Source organism: Bos indicus x Bos taurus, chromosome 1 (assembly GCF_003369695.1).
Source record: "Bos indicus x Bos taurus breed Angus x Brahman F1 hybrid chromosome 1, Bos_hybrid_MaternalHap_v2.0, whole genome shotgun sequence".
Taxonomy (NCBI): domain Eukaryota; kingdom Metazoa; phylum Chordata; class Mammalia; order Artiodactyla; family Bovidae; genus Bos; species Bos indicus x Bos taurus.
The window spans coordinates 94,191,875-94,209,736 of record NC_040076.1 but is presented as its reverse complement, the minus strand read 5'-3'; the positions used below and the strand labels follow the sequence as shown (position 1 = coordinate 94,209,736).

At 34.9% G+C, this 17,862-nt stretch overlaps 1 protein-coding gene across 9 annotated transcripts in view; it reads left to right on the top strand.

Moving 5' to 3' along the window:
• ECT2 (epithelial cell transforming 2) overlaps window positions 1-17,862 on the top strand; it is a 60,349-nt gene that overhangs the window by 26,098 nt on the left and 16,389 nt on the right. For all 9 annotated transcript variants that reach the window (XM_027540829.1, XM_027540837.1, XM_027540872.1 and 6 more), the window contains 6 exons: window positions 8,789-8,857; window positions 9,999-10,109; window positions 10,772-10,868; window positions 12,698-12,779; window positions 15,257-15,335; window positions 15,747-15,866. In XM_027540829.1, the coding sequence (XP_027396630.1) occupies window positions 8,789-8,857; window positions 9,999-10,109; window positions 10,772-10,868; window positions 12,698-12,779; window positions 15,257-15,335; window positions 15,747-15,866 (558 nt within the window). The remainder of the gene's footprint in view (window positions 1-8,788; window positions 8,858-9,998; window positions 10,110-10,771; window positions 10,869-12,697; window positions 12,780-15,256; window positions 15,336-15,746; window positions 15,867-17,862) is intronic.

Genomic DNA, 17,862 nt, shown 5'->3' with positions numbered 1-17,862 from the left:
GTACAACAATAATGGATTCATATGGGTATGTATTGCAAAATGATCACCACAATAAATTTAGTTAAGATCTACCACCACACATAGTTTGTTTTTTGTTTTTTTCTTTATGTTGAGAACTATTTAGCTCCACTTTATTGGCAGCTTTCAGATACACAAATAGCGTTGTTGACTATAGTCACCATACTCTACGTTACATCTTCAGGCTGGAGTAAGTGAAATAACTGGAAATTTGCCTTTTGACCGCCTTTACCCATTTTACCCACCCTCCTTCCCGTCTCTGGCGACTGCCAGTCTGTATCTATGAGATTTTTGTGTTTGTTTTTCGTGGGATTTTTTTAGATTCCACATGTAAGTAAGATCATATAGTACTTATCTTTCTCTGACTTATCTCATGTATTATAATACCCTCAAGGACTATACATGTTATTACAGAAGGCATAATGGCTTTTTCATGGCTAAATAGTATTTTATTGTATATCCCACATTTTCTTTATCCATTCATTAATTCATGGACATTTAGGTTCTTTCCACGTCCTGATTTACTAATGCTATATTGCTTCTTGATTATATGCTGTATATATTCTTTCAGTATGTAAATGAGTAAATCATGTAAATATGGCTTAAACTTGTACAGTTCTTCATATCATAATGGTATGGTATTCCTAAGAAGCACTGGTATTTGTATTTTATAACATTGCATAGTGGTTACAGATTTGGACTGTGGAATAAAGTAGATTTGGGTTCAAAGTAAGTTAACTTTAATTGCTTCAGTTTTCTTCTCTGTAAAATGGGGATAGTAGTGTCTGAATCATGAGTGGTTGTTTTGTGAAGGATTAAAATCATTTTTTACCCACTGTGTTTACAACCACTCTGGCAGTTAGATTTGTTTCAGTAGATATTTGCTGAATATTGGCCATGCTACTTTTTAAATGTCCAAATCAGGACTGGAAGTTAAATTTATTTTGTCATCTTAGATATTATGTGTACACCTTTAGCCTCATTCTTCATTTGTCTGCAACTTATAGCATGCTAATGGTTAGCTTAAGATGAGAATGTCTGAGATTGTTATCAGCATCTTTTTCTGTGTGTGAATTTTTCCTTTTCATTGCTAATCAGCATTGGTTCTTGATGTGCAAAACCTGCTTTTGTATGGAACTATGAAGAAACAAAAGAGAAAGAGGAGTTGAGGGAGGACTTTTCTTTTTATGTTTATGCTTTGTTATTTGTTAATTTAGTGTTAAGTCTCAGGACCTTGAACTTGTTTCAGGAACAGGTTTGTATTGGGGAGTCTGCTGATTTGGTGTCTTGTGCAGTGAGCTAAGTAAAAGAGAAACCCATTTTGTGTAAAAGTAGATGATAATGGTATAGAAGAAATCTTAGCAAGGAAGAAAAGAAAGAAAGAGCTTAACTTTCTTAGTCCAATCTGTTTACAACTTCCTCTACTTTTTAAATAGGCTTTGGGAGCTCTATGCTCAGTGTCTTAGAACTATAGAGTTTTCCTTTCTTACTGCCAGGAGGTAATGTTGGGAGCATCCTATGGAGAATTGTGTATGGACAAGGAGGAGACATGTCCCAGGGTCTGTACTAAACCGAGTCAAGCATATTCCCACAGAAACATCGTAAGAAATGATGGCACTATGACTAATACTCTTGGGGGCTCACCTGCCCACCTGACTCCCCATTTCTAATGGCGATAGCTGTGCTATAGGTCTAGTAGAATGACATGGAATCTGGAGTCAGACAAGCATGAGTGTGAATACTGGTTCACAACTGTGTGATTTGGGGCAAGTTGAAAATGGCAACCCACTCCAGTACTCTTGCCTGGAAAATCCCACGGACTGAGGAGCCTGGTAGGCTACAGTCCATGGGGTCGCAAAGAGTCAGACATGACTGAGTGACTTCACTTCACTTCACTTCAATCTCTCTAAGCCTTAGTTTCTTTATTACTTAGTCTCTGAAGAGGTGGAAATAATACACAGAAGAACTGTACAAAAAAGATCTTCACGACCCAGATAATCACGATGCTGTGATCACTCATCTAGAGCCAGAGATCCTGGAATGTGAAGTCAAGTGGGCCTTAGAAAGCATCACTACGAACAAAGCTAGTGGAGGTGATGGAATTCCAGTTGAGCTATTTCAAATCCTGAAAGATGATGCTGTGAAAGTGCTGCACTCAATATGCCAGCAAATTTGGAAAACTCAGCAGTGGCCACAAGACTGGAAAAGGTCAGTTTTCATTCCAATCCCAGAGAAAGGCAATGCCAAAGAATGCTCAAACTACCGCACAATTGCACTCATCTCACACGCTAGTAAAGTAATGCTCAAAATTCTCCAAGCCAGGCTTCAGTAATATGTGAACCGTGAACTTCCTGATGTTCAAGCTGATTTTAGAAAAAGAGGAACCAGAGATCAAATTGCCAACATCCACTGGATCATGGAAAAAGCAAGAGAGTTCCAGAAAAACATCTATTTCTGCTTTATTGACTATGCTAAAGCCTTTGACTGTGTAGATTACAATGAACTGTGGAAAATTGTGAAAGAGATGGGAATACCAGACCACCTGACCTGCCTCTTGAGAAATCTGTATGCAGGTCAGGAAGCAACAGTTAGAACTGGACATGGAACAACAGACTGGTTCCAAATAGAAAAAGGAGTACATCAAGGCTGTATATTGTCACCCTGCTTATTTAACTTATATGCAGAGTACATCATGAGAAACGCTGGACTGGAAGAAACACAAGCTGGAATCAAGATTGCCGGGAGAAATATCAATAACCTCAGATACGCAGATGACACCACCCTTATGGGCAGAAAGTGAAGAGGTCAAAAGCCTCTTGATGAAAGTGAAAGTGGAGAGTGAAAAAGTTGGCTTAGAGTTCAACATTCAGAAAACGAAGATCATGGCATCCGGTCCCATCACTTCATGGGAAATAGATGGGGAAACAGTGGACACGGTGTCAGACATTATTTTTTTGGGCTCCAAAATCACTGCAGATGGTGACTGCAGCCATGAAATTAAAAGATGCTTACTCCTTGGAAGGAAAGTTATGTCCAACCTAGATAGCATATTGAAAAGCAGAGACATGACTTTGCCAACAAAGGTCTGTCTAATCAAGGCTATAGTTTTTCCTATGGTCATGCATGGATGTGAGAGTTGGACTGTGAAGAAGGCTGAGCACCGAAGAATTGATGCTTTTGAACTGTGATGTTGGAGAAGACTCTTGAGAGTCCCTTGGACTGCAAGGAGATCCACCCAGTCCATTCTGAAGGAGATCAGCCCTGGGATTTCTTTGGAAGGAATGACGCTAAAGCTGAAACTCCAGTCCTTTGGCCACCTCATGCGAAGAGTTGACTCATTGGTAAAGACTCTGATGCTGGGAGGGATTGGGGGCAAGAGGAGAAGGGGACACCAGAGGATCAGATGGCAGGATGGCATCACTGACTCGATGGACGTGAGTCTGAGTGAACTCTGGGAGTTGGTGATGGACAGGGAGGCCTGGTGTGCTGCAATTCATGGAGTCACAAAGAGTCGGACATGACTTAGCAACTGAACTGAACTGAACTGAGCCGGCCAAGTGATTAGGGCAGAGATCTTGATTTAATCAACAGGCTTAAGTATTTAAAGGTTAACCAGATACAGTAGACTTTTTCAGGTGGCCTGGAGATTACTTTACTTTCTGATTGCAATGGTCTCATATAACTATATACCACCATCCTGTAATTGTTTACACTTTAAAAATGTACCGCTAGATTATATTTGTGAAGCTATAGGTTTTTTCTCTTTTACAGCACAGTTTTCCAAATATCTCCCATATTTATATTAAACACATAGGAAAAGATATTTAATAGTAACTTACTGAGCACTACTGTCTGTTAGGGTTTCTTCTAAGTGCTATACAAATATTAGCTAATTTAATCCTTTATGAGATAGGAGTCATTTATATACTTATTTTTCAGAATAAAAAATTGAGGCACTTATAGGTTAAGTAGTTTGCCCAAGGACACAACACTTAACAGGCTCTAGAGCCAGTATTTAAAACAGACTAGTCCGTGCTAGAATTCACTGCATTATATTGTTCCAAGATTATTCTTATGTATAATCCTTTTATTCTTTTGTTTCTTTCAAGTACAATTTTAAATAATTAAATCTTAATTCTTGACTCTGTAGGCTGTTTAATTATTCTTGGTTTGAGTTTACCTTGCGCTACTGAAAGTAAATTTTTCCCTTTTGACTTTTCTGAATCTGCAGAGTATAGGATGTGAAGTGAAGTGAAGTGATAGTTGCTCAGTCGTGTCTGACTCTTTGCAACCCCATGGGCTCTACAGTCCATGGAATTCTCCAGGCCAGAATACTGGAGTGGGTAGCCTTTCCCTTCTCCAGGGGATCTTCCCAACCCAGGTATCTAACCCAGGTTTCCTGCACTGCAGGTGGATTCTTTACCACTTGAGCCACAAGGGAAGCCCAGAGTATAGGATAATGGTTCTTAAATTATTTGGTTTCAGGATCCCTTTTCATTCTTAAAAAATGATTGAGGAACTTGTGTTTGCTGCTGCTGCTAAGTCGCTTCAGTCGTGTCCGACTCTGTGCGACCCCGTAGATGGCAGCCCACGAGGCTCCCCCGTCCCTGGGATTCTCCAGGCAAGAACACTGGAGTGGGTTGCCATTTCCTTCTCCAATGCATGAAATTGAAAAGTGAAAGTGAAGTTGCTCAGTTGTGTCTGACTCCTAGCGACCCCATGGACTGCAGCCTACCAGGCTCCTCCGTCCATGGGTTTTTCCAGGCAAGAGTAGTGGAGTGGGTTGCCATTGTTTATGTAGGTTTTATTTATTCATATTAATTGATTTTGAAATTGAAACAGAAAGTTTAAAAATACTTTTAAAGATGCCTCAGTTTTTTAACAGTTTCATTGAAGTACATTTTACATCTTTAAACTCAACCTTTTTTAAAATATATGATTCACTGATTTTAGTAAGTCACCAAATCATGCAGCCGTCACCATATACATTTTAGAACATCTTCATCTTACCCACTGAGATCCTTCATGCCCATTCCTAGCCCTGGTCCAGGAAACCACTAATCTATTTTATGTCTTACAAATTTGCCTTTTCTAGACATTGCATATAAACATAAATATATAATAGGTAATGTCTTATGTCTGGCTTCTTTAACTTAGTATATTTTTGAATTTCATCTATGATTTAGCACGTTAGTAGTTTGTTCCTTTGTGTGGCCAGGTAATAGTCCATTATAAGGATATGCTGCGTTTCTTTATCCATTCACCAGTTGATAGAAATTTAGGTTGTTTCCAGTTTTTGGCAGTTATGAATCATGCTGATATGAACATTGCAGATCTTTGTTTGGGTGTGTTTTCATTCTCTTCCATAGATACTTACGAGTAGAATTGCTGGGTTATATTGGCAGTCTTCATTTAAAAATTTTGAGAAACTATCAGGTTTTTACATCATTTTATATTCTGAATAGTAATGTATATGCATTCAAATTTCTATCCATTCTTGCCGGTGCTTATACGTTTTCTTTTATAACCATTCTAGGATATAAAATGATTTTATTTGCATTTCCCTAATAATTAATGATGTTGAGCGTCTTTTCATCTGCTTCTTTTTCTTTTGTATATTATTCTTGTGAAATGTGCGCTTAGATCTGGCGCCCATTTTTTGGTTGTGTTGTGTGTTGGCTTACCAAGTTGTAAAGGTTTTCTGTAAATTCTTGGTACAAGTCCTTTATTAGCTATGTGTTTTGCAGATATTTCCTCCCAGCCTGTTGTTGCTTATTTCATTTTTTTAATGGTGTCTTTTGGAATACCAAAATTTTTAATTTTGATGAAGTCCGGTTTATCCATTTTTTAAAATGTAATGTGCTTTTGCTGTTATATCTAAGAAATTTTTGCCTAACCCAAGATTTTGAAGATTTTCTCCTGTGTTTTCTTCTAGAAGGTGTATTGTTTTAGCTCTTACAGTTAGATCTATAACTTGAGTTCATTTTTGGCTAAGGTGAAGGTTTAAAGATCATCTTTTTGTATGTGGATATACAATATTAAGAAGAGGTGGCAAGAATACACAGAAGAACTATACAAAAGAGATCTTCATGATCCAGATAACCATGATGCTGTGATCACTCACCTAGAGCCAGACATCCTGGAATGCAAAGTCAGGTAGGCCTTAGGAAGCATCACTACGAACAAAGCTAGTGGAGGTGATAGAATTTTAGTTGAGCTATTGCAAATCCTAAAAGATGATGCTGTGAAAGTGCTGCACTCAATATGCCAGCAAATTTGGAAAACTCAGCAGTGGCCACAGGACCAGTTTTCATTCCAGTCCCAAAGAAAGGCAATGCCAAAGAATGTTGAAACCACACACAATTGTACTCATTTCACATGCTAGCAAAGTAATGCTCAAAATTCTCCAAGCAAGGCTTCAGTGGTACGGGAACAGAGAACTTCCAGATGTTCAAGCTGGATTTAAAAAAGGCAGAGGAAGCAGAAATCAAATTGCCAACATCTGTTGGATCATCAAAAAAGCAGGAGAGTTCCAGAAAAACATCTACTTCTGCTTCATTGACTACGCTAAAGCCTTTGACTATGAGGATCACAATAACCTGTGGAAAATTCTTAAAGAGATGGGAATACCAGACCACCTGACCTGCCTCCTGAGAAATCTGTATGCAGGTCAAGAAGGAACAGTTAGAACCAGACACGGAACACTGGACTGGTTCCAAATTGGGAAGAAGTATGTCAAGGCCATATTGTCACCCTGCTTATTTAACTTATATGCAGAGTACATCATGAGAAATTCTGGGCTGGATGAAGCACAGGCTGGAATCAAGATTGCCAAGAGAAATATCAATAACCTCAGGTGTGCAGATGACACTATCCTAATGGCAGAAAGTGAAGAGGAATGAAAGAGCTTCTTGATGAAAGTGAAATAGGAGAATGAAAAAGCTGGCTTAAAACTCAGCATTCAGAAAACTAAAATCATGGTATCCCGCCCCACCACTTATGGCAACTAGATGGGAAACAATGGAAACAGTGACAGACTTTATTTTCTTGGGCTCCAAAATCACTGCAGATGGTGATTGCAGCTATGAAATTAAAAGATACTTGCTCTTTAGAAGAAAAGCTATGACCAACCTAGACAGCATATTAAAAAGCAGAGACATTACTTAGCCAACAAAGGTCCATCTAGTCAAAGCTATGTTTTTTCCAATAGTCATGTATGGATGTGAGAGTTGGACTGTAAAGAAAGCTGAGCACCAAAGAATTGATGCTTTTGAGCTGTGGTGTTGGAGAAGACTCTTAAGAGTCCCTTGGACTGCAAGGAGATCCAACCAGTCCATCCTAAAGGATATCAGTCCTGGGTGTTTATTGGAAGGACTGATGCTGAAGCTGAAACTCCAATACTTTGGCCACCTGATGTAAAGAACTGACTCATTTGAAAAGACCCTGATGCTGGGAAAGATTGAAGGCGGGAAAGGTAGGGGATGACAGAGGATGAGATGGTTTGGATGGCATCACCAACTCGATCGACATGAGTTTGAGCAAGCTTCAGGAATTGGTGATGGACAGGGAGGCCTGGTATGCTACAGTCCGTGGGGTCAGAAAGAGTTGGACATGACTGAGTGACTCAACTGAACTGAACTGAACTCATGCAATTTTAAAAATATATGTTAATAATAATGACTCCTTATGTGGTAGTATAAATAACATGTTCTTTTCTAAAATAACTAATTTCCAAAACAGAAACAGTGATGTTGATTTGTTTTGCCTTTTTTTTTGTCTGGCTTAATAGAAAACTTGTTTCTCCTGTCTACTGCTTAATTCATTCCATTGCGGTATCACACATCATGTCACCTCCATATGACTCTGTTGTATCCTTATGAGAGAATCAAGGAGTCAAATAATGCCTTCATATTGTAATGAAAATAGTTTAATCTTATGGATCCCACTAAAAATATCTGTTGGGAAAGTGTCTGCATGTAACAGTTTGAGAACCTCTTGTATAAGTGTATTGATTAATTTCTACTTTAAAGTCACTTTTAGAATTTCAGTTAGGGCATGTCATTTCTTACCATTTCATCATCTGGTTTTATTATCTTAGAAAGCTTTTAAATATCTTCTAAATTTTTACAAATAAGTAATATTTTAGGATGATGATTGAGAAATAAGCCCAGGAATTAGCAGATCATGGTCAATGGACCAAATCCAGCCAGTTTAGCATTTTAGTAAAGTTTTACTTACTTTCATAAATAGAGTTTTATTGATACACAGCCACTCACAATTATTTATATATTGTTTATGGTTCTATTCTACAAAGACAGAATTGAGGACTTGTGACAGAAACCATATGGCCTGTAAGCCTTAAAATATTTGCCATTTGGCCCTTTAAGTAATGTTTGCTGACCTCTATTATAGATTACAGTTTCTAATGGCTGATGCTTCAGCAGCCAAGATCAAAGGTGCTTTTCTATAATTAATTAATTCTTTAATTAATGAACCAATCAGCTGTATAGTTAAATTAATTATACTTCCACATCATACTGGGAAATTAGACTTAGTCTTATTGATTTGGTATTCTTTATGTTTTCTTAATTATTTTTCAAAGGATATTTTTCTTGTCAAAAAATTAATTTCTTATTGAGAAAGAATGTTATTGTTATATATGCCAAATTAAGGTACTCTGTAAAGTATGTCTTTCAAATGAATATTCAAATTTAAGAGATGCTAAAGTGATTATCAGAATCACGTATTGTCTCATTTTGTGTTTTTCCAGGATGATCTTGAAGACCTTATTGTTAATTGGGATGAGAGCAAAAGCATTGGTGATATCTTTCTTAAATATGTAAGTATTTTATTTATTAAGTATTAAGATTAAAGTATCATCTCATCAAGAAATGGCAGGGAATGAAAGTTACCTGTTTAAATGTGAGAACTTTTTTAAAAAACTTAGGCATCTTTGTGTTTGTAAAATATTTTGAAAGTGTTCTTGTCTTCTGAAACATGCCTTCCATATACAATCCAACACTTTCTTGATAGCTCATCTTTAATGTTAACTGTTGTGTTACAGTCATTTTACCATATATCATATTATTTTCCTATCATAAACAGCCATAGATTAATGATTTTTTTAAGTTTTCTATAATTGAGTTTTATTTTTTCTTTCCTTAGTTGATAGCACTTTGTACTGTCTTTGTGTCTGCATAAAACCTTCCAATGAACTGTTTCTTCTCTAAGAACATAGGTTAAGTTTATTAAATAAGTATATTAGTTTTGAATGAGGTGCCACAAATAGAATTTATAAATTTCCTTTAGTCTCTTTGGATATGATTCAGTCCGACCAGATAAGTTTCAGTGCCTTGGATTGTTGCCCATTTAGTTTTGATTTCTAAGGTCTCCTAACTAATCCTTACCATATAGCTGTTGGATGTTCTTTCTGGTTGACTGAGAATTTCAAATATGCAAATTATTGTCCCAGATCTTTTTGGTACCTGTTGGTCTCAATTTGTCAGGACATTTTCCTTGTACTTCAAAATTGCGCAGTACAGTTGATCTTTTAATGGTTGTTTGGATCCTTCAAAAGATAATAGCGTGTTCTTGGGTTCTTCATAGATCAGCTATAATTGCTACTATATTCTAAATTAATAGAAGTTTTAAAACTGTGTCATGTTTATCAATACAGTAAGCTTATATTGAAGTTCAACAAAAGTGTATCAACTTTTGTTTGTTTCTGAGTATTTATTTGCTTTTCAGGTTTTAGGCTCTGTTTAACAATTGATGCATTTTCTTTAGCAATTAACTCACTAGTTAGTGAGAAGTTTATGAAATAAAATTCCTGTATTTACCTTGAGAAGAAATGTATTTTGAACTTTTCTTTTGCATCTGGTATGTCAGATTTTGACTACTGGTTATTCAACTTTAAGTTTCATTGACTAAGGGTAACAGCCACAAATTAATGGGTTTTGGTTTTTTTTGTTTGTTCCTAGTCCAAAGATTTGGTAAAAATCTATCCTCCCTTTGTGAACTTCTTTGAAATGAGCAAGGAAACTATTATTAAATGTGAAAAACAGAAACCAAGATTTCATGCTTTTCTGAAGGTAATACATATTTCTTTCAAATAAAAATCAGAGAATTATTTTCTGACGGAATTTATTAAAATTAAATTTTAATACTAAAGATGTATCTTTTAGTAAAGATACATCCATGTCAGAATACCTTAATGTTATGTGTTTAGTTTTACTTGAAAGTGCAGTGATGTTTAGCATCACAAGGTTTGATATGCCACAAGCAGGATCCAAGAGGCAGCTGAGTGAATATGAATGTTGTGTGTGTGTGTGTTTTTTAAGTTAGGCATATTCTCAAACACTTCTAAAAATTTTCCAATGAGATTTTGCTTGCTTTTAATGATTTTCTTATTGGTGGCTTACTTTGTTTATCCAAATGGTATCAGCATAATTAATATTTTTAATTTTTTTTCTTTTTGAATGATATAGATTTATGAAAAACTGAAATGAAATGTATAAGAGTGCTTAGAGGAACTCACTCTCTGTTTAAGGTGTTAATCCTTGGCTTGCCAGAAGGCTATTTCAGGCCTTGAGGGATTACTGAACCATAATAATCTGCCAGGGAACAACTACCACCCTACTTCTCCCATTCTTATCAGGGCACAAATGATAAGGTGTAATCTAATAAATGTAATGTATAATAATCTTTGCAGAAAACATTCAAAATAAATTTTGAATAAATTAATTCTTTTCAGATAAACCAAGCTAAGCCAGAATGTGGACGGCAAAGCCTTGTTGAACTTCTCATCCGACCAGTGCAGAGATTACCCAGCATTGCATTACTTTTAAATGGTACTTGTCTGATCTCTTTCCAGACAATTTTGGATGTTTTTATGAAATTGTTTTGTTCTAAAAAATTGGCAAAATTTCTCGTTTTCAAAGTGCTCTTAGGTTTCAGTTTTAAAGTTTGTATCTTTTATGTAGAAAATATCTTTATGGATAATCTGAATAATCACTGGTGCTACAAAAATTCACTCTGGCCTAGAAATGCTTTATTTGTTGTGAAATCAGTTTTACTGACTAGTATTGAACTTTCTGCCTCTCTCCTAAAAGTATTCTTATATTTCATGGTATGTCACTAATTCCCAAACAGTTTACATCCACATAAAATTCACCCACAAAATGATTACGATGTTTGAGGTTATTTAGTCTTTTTCTGACTCTTAGTAAAATTCTTTATGCTTTGTCTTATATTTTTTTTCCTTGTAGTGTGCAGAACACTCTTGAAACATTCATCCATTTATTCTAAAACTTAAATTATAGATTTCAATGAAAAGGACATCTATAGCAGAGTTAATTTTTGTGAATAAATTATACCTTCATGAAAAGAAAGGTGTATTTATATGCTTTTATATTTACCTGACTAAAGTAGTGAATAGGTCTAGAACAGTGTCAGTTTTTATATTTTTAAATTTAAATTTTATACTTTTAAATTTAAGTATGAGAACTAAATTGCATAAAACAGGAATAAGTGTAACAAAGCAATTTGGCCTTCAGACCTTAACTACAATAGTAAGTATAGCAGTTAAGGAGGCTAAGTTTGTGACTCTTTTTATCTATTATTGTCTTTGAAATATATTGGTTAAATTATGAATTGTGGTAGTAACTACAAAAATTGGTAATTTTTATTCTCTTTGAGGTTATCTAATACAGTTTAGAATTACTAACATATAAAATGATTTCCACAGTCTTTAAAAACTATTCTATTTTACAGATTATAAAGAAAATATATGAATATGCAACCTTTTTAACTTTACAAAATAGGCTGTTTCTTATTTATCTTCATTATTGTTTTATTAAGTACTTATAGGAATTCATCAAATGTCATGACTAAAATGAACTTGATATCTAAGCCTTTCTTCTATTATTCCACTTAAAAGATTAGGTGGGGGGGGGGTGGAGATATAGGGAACCATTGGGTAGAACATTATAAGCAACTTGGGTAAGAAGAGTCAAAGTCTAAGCACCTCATTAAACCTATAAACTAAACAAAATCGTCTCTTCACACCAGCTGCTCTCTGTGATGGAGCCATGGGCCCCACTATGAAATATAGCGTGTATAATGACTTCTTAGTTAATTGAGGATCGTGAATTCAGAGAGTTTAAAAAATTTAGGAGTCATCAAACTTTACTAGAAGGGAATTGAAATAGTGAAAATCTGGTACATATTCTGAAAATTTATTCAGTGAAAAAATGTGGAAACTTACTTAATACATTTAAGAAGAGAGCTCTTAAGGGTGCTCAGATACTCAATCGTGACCAACTCTTTGCAACCCTGTGGACTGTAGCCCACCAGGCTCCTTTGTCCATGGGATTCTTCCAGCAAAAGTACTGGAGTCGGGTGCCATTTCCTCCTCCAGGGAATCTTCCTGACCCAGGGATTGAACCCATATCTCTTAATGTCTCTTGTATTGGCAGGTGGGTTGTTTACCACTAGCACCACCTTGGAAACTCATTCTTAAGGGAACATTGTATAAAAACTTTTTTTTAAAAGGAAAAGTTAGATATTATTTTTTTAAATTAACGTGTGTCTGTCACAGTGGACAGCATTTTTAAGTCATAGTGGGAAAACCATTGAATTTCTTTTAATCATAGAGAAAATATTTGATAAAATATTACAGATCTTAAGAAGCACACATTTGAAGAAAATCCTGACAAAAGCACTCTAGAAAAAGCTATTGAATCACTAAAGGAAGTAATGACGTAAGTACCTTATTTCAACTTTTTTGTTATTCCTTAGATTTACAGTGGAATTGGTGGAACAATTAGAATCGTAAATAGAAAAAGATCAATAACAAAATTCTGTAAAATAGTATCTAAATTATTTTTAGTAGTGTAGTCACATATTAAAATGTTAGAAATATTGTTAAAATATGATTAATCAAAAACATACTTGTGAACGTATACATGTAGAGGGTAACAGTGGTTTAGAAATTTGAAAATGTTATAAATGCACCAATAGACATTTTCTTCATATATTTCCAGTCTTAGCTTGTTTTTGTCTTCATATTCTTATTAACTACCCAAATGGAATTTGGGAATTTGACCCTGATGAAATGAAAAGGTTAATACGTTTTTCACATTAGCTTTGACTTTTTTTTCTTACTTTGAATTCTGTGAACTTAAATTGGTAGGGTTTGTTGGAGATGTCGTCAAAGTACAAACTCAATGAAATTTACTAGGGGAAATTGATTATTAAACTTAAGCTGCTTACTGTAAGTCTAACTTGGAGACAGCATTGATCAGAAGTGATTTTTTTTGACTAATATGATCAGAATTAAAAGCTCTATTGCTGTTAATTGTTTTTCTTCCCGAAGGATGAGGATATAGCACCTTTTTGAACCTTACATATAAGCATATTCAGTTGATTTAATTAAATAGTTTCTTTAATTAAATAGCTTCATACAGAAGTACTCCATGAAGTGCTTCTGTATGATATAGAATTTCTTTTTTTTTTTTAATCTTCTAAAACCTAGCACCTGGATTCTTTATTTGGCTGCACTAGGTCTTAGTTGCTGCGTGCAAGCTTTATCTAGTTGCAGAGAGCAGGGGCTACTCTTCGTTGCAGTGTGCAGGCTCCTTATTGCAGTGGCTTCTCTTGCTGGCTCTAGGCATGTAGGCTTCAGTAGTTTCATTGTGGGGGCTCAGCAGTTGTGGCACTCAGGCTTAGTTGCTCCTCGGCATGTGGAATCTTCCCAGAACAGGGATCAAACCTGTGGTCCTTGCATTGGCAGGCAGATCCTCAACCACTGCCTCCATGGAAGTCCTGAAATAGAGTTTCTTAAAATACTTGTAAGGAGCTCCTATATGGAAACTACCAGCTCTAGTGAAAGGATCTAGCAGTAGAATAATGCTCAAATTAATGGATATGAGCTTCTGTTGCTACTGAAAACATTATGCATATTTTGGTTTTTGTTTATACTTGTATTTTATATGTTGATCAGCCAATCGTCATGCTTTTGGTTTGTTATTTTGGGATCAGGATAGTAGTGTTTTTCACTACTTAGTGGTTTAACATACACATTCTTTACCTTGATCTTTTCTACAAACTGAATTATGCAGTCAGCGTTAACATATTTTCATAAAAGAAAGACACTTTTAATTTTGTTGATTTTTTTTTTCCCATTATTTTTATAGTCACTAGTTCATAACTTTTGATTTCCTTTTTCCTGCATGCTTTAGATTTAGCTTGCTCTTCCCGCCTCCCCCCATCATGTGTCTTAAAGTAGAAGATTAGGATATTGATTTGAGGTTATTTTTTTAATTGTTTACTTTTATAGCTGTAAATTTCCCTTTAAACACTACTTTAGTCATGTTCTTGGTTTTTGTTTTTACCTGAAACTATTTTCTGATTTCCCTTGTGATTACCAATAGGTAATCACAACCAATAGGTTGTTCAGGAGTTTGTTGTTTAATTACCACATATTTGTGAATTTTTGAAGTTTCCTTGTGATACTAATTTTCTAATTTTACTTCACCATTTATAGAAAATATACTTTGTATTATTTCAATCCTTTTAAACTTCCTGAGGCTTATTTTATGGCTTAACCTGGTGAAGGTACCATGTACGCTTGAGAAGACTATATTGTGCTCTTACTGGATATTTTCATTATTTTACTTTTAGACTATTCATGTCTTTGATGTAAAGTGTATCTTTTGTAGATAGGATATAATTAGGCTTGCATTGTTTGAGACATTGACTTTAAAAACCTCTTTCTTTATACTTTGCTGGGGTTTTTTTTTTAAGTTGTTTCAGGCAAAGTATATATTTTTCCTCTTATTCCATCTTGTCTGGAAGCAATAGTCTTAATTTTTATTTCAGTGAAATGATTAGCATATAATTTGGGAACGATTTGCATAAAACCTTACCTGAACTTAAAACTTCTGAACCGGCAGTTTATACCAGTATAATGTATTTTAGGAAGTGTATAATGAATATAGTCTAAAGTGAGAGAGAGAGAACATAGTAAGGAGTAAAGCAAAACTTACTTTTCTGAAGGATTCTATGAGAAATTTTTTAATGTAGTGGGATACTTTTAGGGAATATATTAACTGATACGGTTATCAAAATTAAGACATATTCACATGGAGGGATTTTTTGTGTGTGTGTGTGACACAAGATGTGTATATATACAGTTTTTATGGTCTGTTGTTTTAAAAATAACTTTATTAATTTTCAGCCATATTAATGAGGATAAGAGAAAAACAGAAGCTCAAAGGCAAATTTTCGATGTTGTTTATGAGGTAGATGGATGTCCAGTAAGTATTCATTTTTGGTGATTGTCGACTTACTCTTTTTGTTCTTTTTGATTTTGTTATAGTAGACCCTTGAACTCCTGGGAATTAAGGGCACCAACCCCCTGCCCAGAGCAGTAGAAAATCTGCATATAATTTTATAGTTGGCACTCTGTTTCTGTGCTTCTGTATTCATAGATTCAACCAATCATGGGTCATGTAATACTGTAGTACTTATTTACTAAAAAAGAAAACCTGTATGAGTGGACTAGTGCAGCTCAAACCTGTGTTGTTCAAGGTCAGCTGTATTTAGATTCTGCCAGTTATAATATAAACAGAATCTTGGCACAACTTTGTTTTTAATTATAATTTTAAAAAGTATTTAAAAGTATTTACCATGAAGTAATGTTTTATTAATGTTTTCAATCTATTCAGGCTAATCTTTTATCTTCTCACCGAAGTTTAGTTCAGCGAGTTGAAACAATTTCTCTAGGTGAGCACCCCTGTGACAGAGGAGAACAAGTAACTCTCTTCCTCTTCAATGACTGCCTGGAGGTAAAGTTGTCCTTAATACAGTGTAATAACCCTGCTGTTTGTATGACTTCATTGAATCTTTAAAACTAAGCTTTGATCGAAACAATAAGTTTTAATTAATTGATTAAAGAAGTTTAAAGTAAAGTGAACTTGAATCACTTTTTTGATGAGACCAATTGTTGATTTAATGCTATTAATTGAATGCTTTTAGGAAAAGACCTAATATTAAGACGTATGATATTTTTTCATAACTTCAAATCCATGTCAAAATGAAAGTTTATTTTGTTTCCATGCAAATAAATGCCTAGATCAAGAATTTTAGGAACTTCTTGTATCTGTGTATATTTCTTCAAGATTTACAAAATAATTATGACTTCTTTTTAAAATTAAGTACATTTTCCCAGCAGAGAAATCCGTATTTTATTGAAGACAGACATAACTTGATTATTTAATATAATGAATTATAATCCCCAGCCCACCAGGCTCCCCATCCATAGAATTCTCCAGGCAAGAATACTGGAGTGGGTAGCCATTCCGTTCTCCAGGGGATCTTCCCAACCCAGGGATTGAACCCAGGTCTTTATCCTCTAATCCTTGGAGAGTTGTGGCTTGCTTTAAATTTTTTTATTTTACTTCCCATTCAGTTTTTGTGATGTCTTCTACAACTGGCTCATAGACTTACCTTGCACTTTAATTCATGTCATGGGTCATTCCTTGTAGCCTCCACGTCTGTTATAGCTTGGCCTCTTACTTCCTTCATCTTTCCTGAATTCACTGACTTTTTTTTTTCTACTTTCTCTTAGTCTCCATGTCAAAATCACATTAACGGTAACAGTTCTATTTCTAACATTAAATTTGGAGCCCAAATTTTGGACCTTTAGATTTATAAGCTCTTATTCTTTAGCTTGTTTTTTTTTTCTTTTTTTAACACCAAAACTTAGAGCAAATTTGGAATGAAGAGAATGGTAAATGTTAGAAACATTTAAAATGAGTAAGATCTGAACTGACTTCACTTAGACATGACAGGTGATGTATCTGTATTTTGAGTTCTTACCTTGATGGACTAGCATTTGTATCATCAGTATTAATACTTGTCATTGTTTTTCCTTTTTAAAAATGAGCCTTAAAATGATTTATTTTACTTAGCTAAATTAAAAGTACATTTAGATATTACAGTGGAAGTTAAAGAATTACTTTTTTTTACCATATTAATATAAATGGGCTTTTAATATTTGGTTTGTATCATAGATCATGTGTCATATTTCTGCATCAGTGTAAATGTGATACTGACTGCCATTTGATCTTTTCTCATTAACCAACACAGATTTCAGCCTTACTTTGTCATATTCATCATGATGAGTATGACCAATCAATCTCAATTCATTAAGCAACTTAATCTAAATTATTTTGTGTTAGTGTCTTTTAGTTAATGATTATAAGCCCAAATGGTAAAGAATCTGCACGCAATGCAGGAGACCTGGGTTTGATCCCTGGGTTGGGAAGATTCCCTGGAGAAGGGAAAGGTTACCCACAACAGTATTCTGGCCTGGAGCATTCCATGGACTTTTTATATATAGTCCAAGGAGTCACAGAGGCAGACATGACTGAGCGACTTTCACTTTCATAAGCCCAAAAGAGATGTTCTTTTAAAAAGACAAAATAATATACTATGATTTCATAGAAATGAAAAATTTAAAGACCTTATAAAATTCTCAGAACTTAAGTACATCATGAGTCACAGGATCCTTTCTGATTTTGCTCCTGTCTTCTCCAGCAATACTTTACCTGTCTCTTCCTTTGGTGAGTTCCCAGTTTAATTAAAGTTATATCAGCACATTGACTTTATAATTTGCATCAATTTGTAATGTATTGTTACTTTGATTTTCATATTTCTCAATAGTATGTAAGTGTCATGAGAACCAGAACCATTTCTGTATTATTCGCTCCTTTATCCTCAGTTCCTTGCATGGGATCTGAGATAATTGTGAATTCTGTTCTTAAACTGAAGTCAGTTATT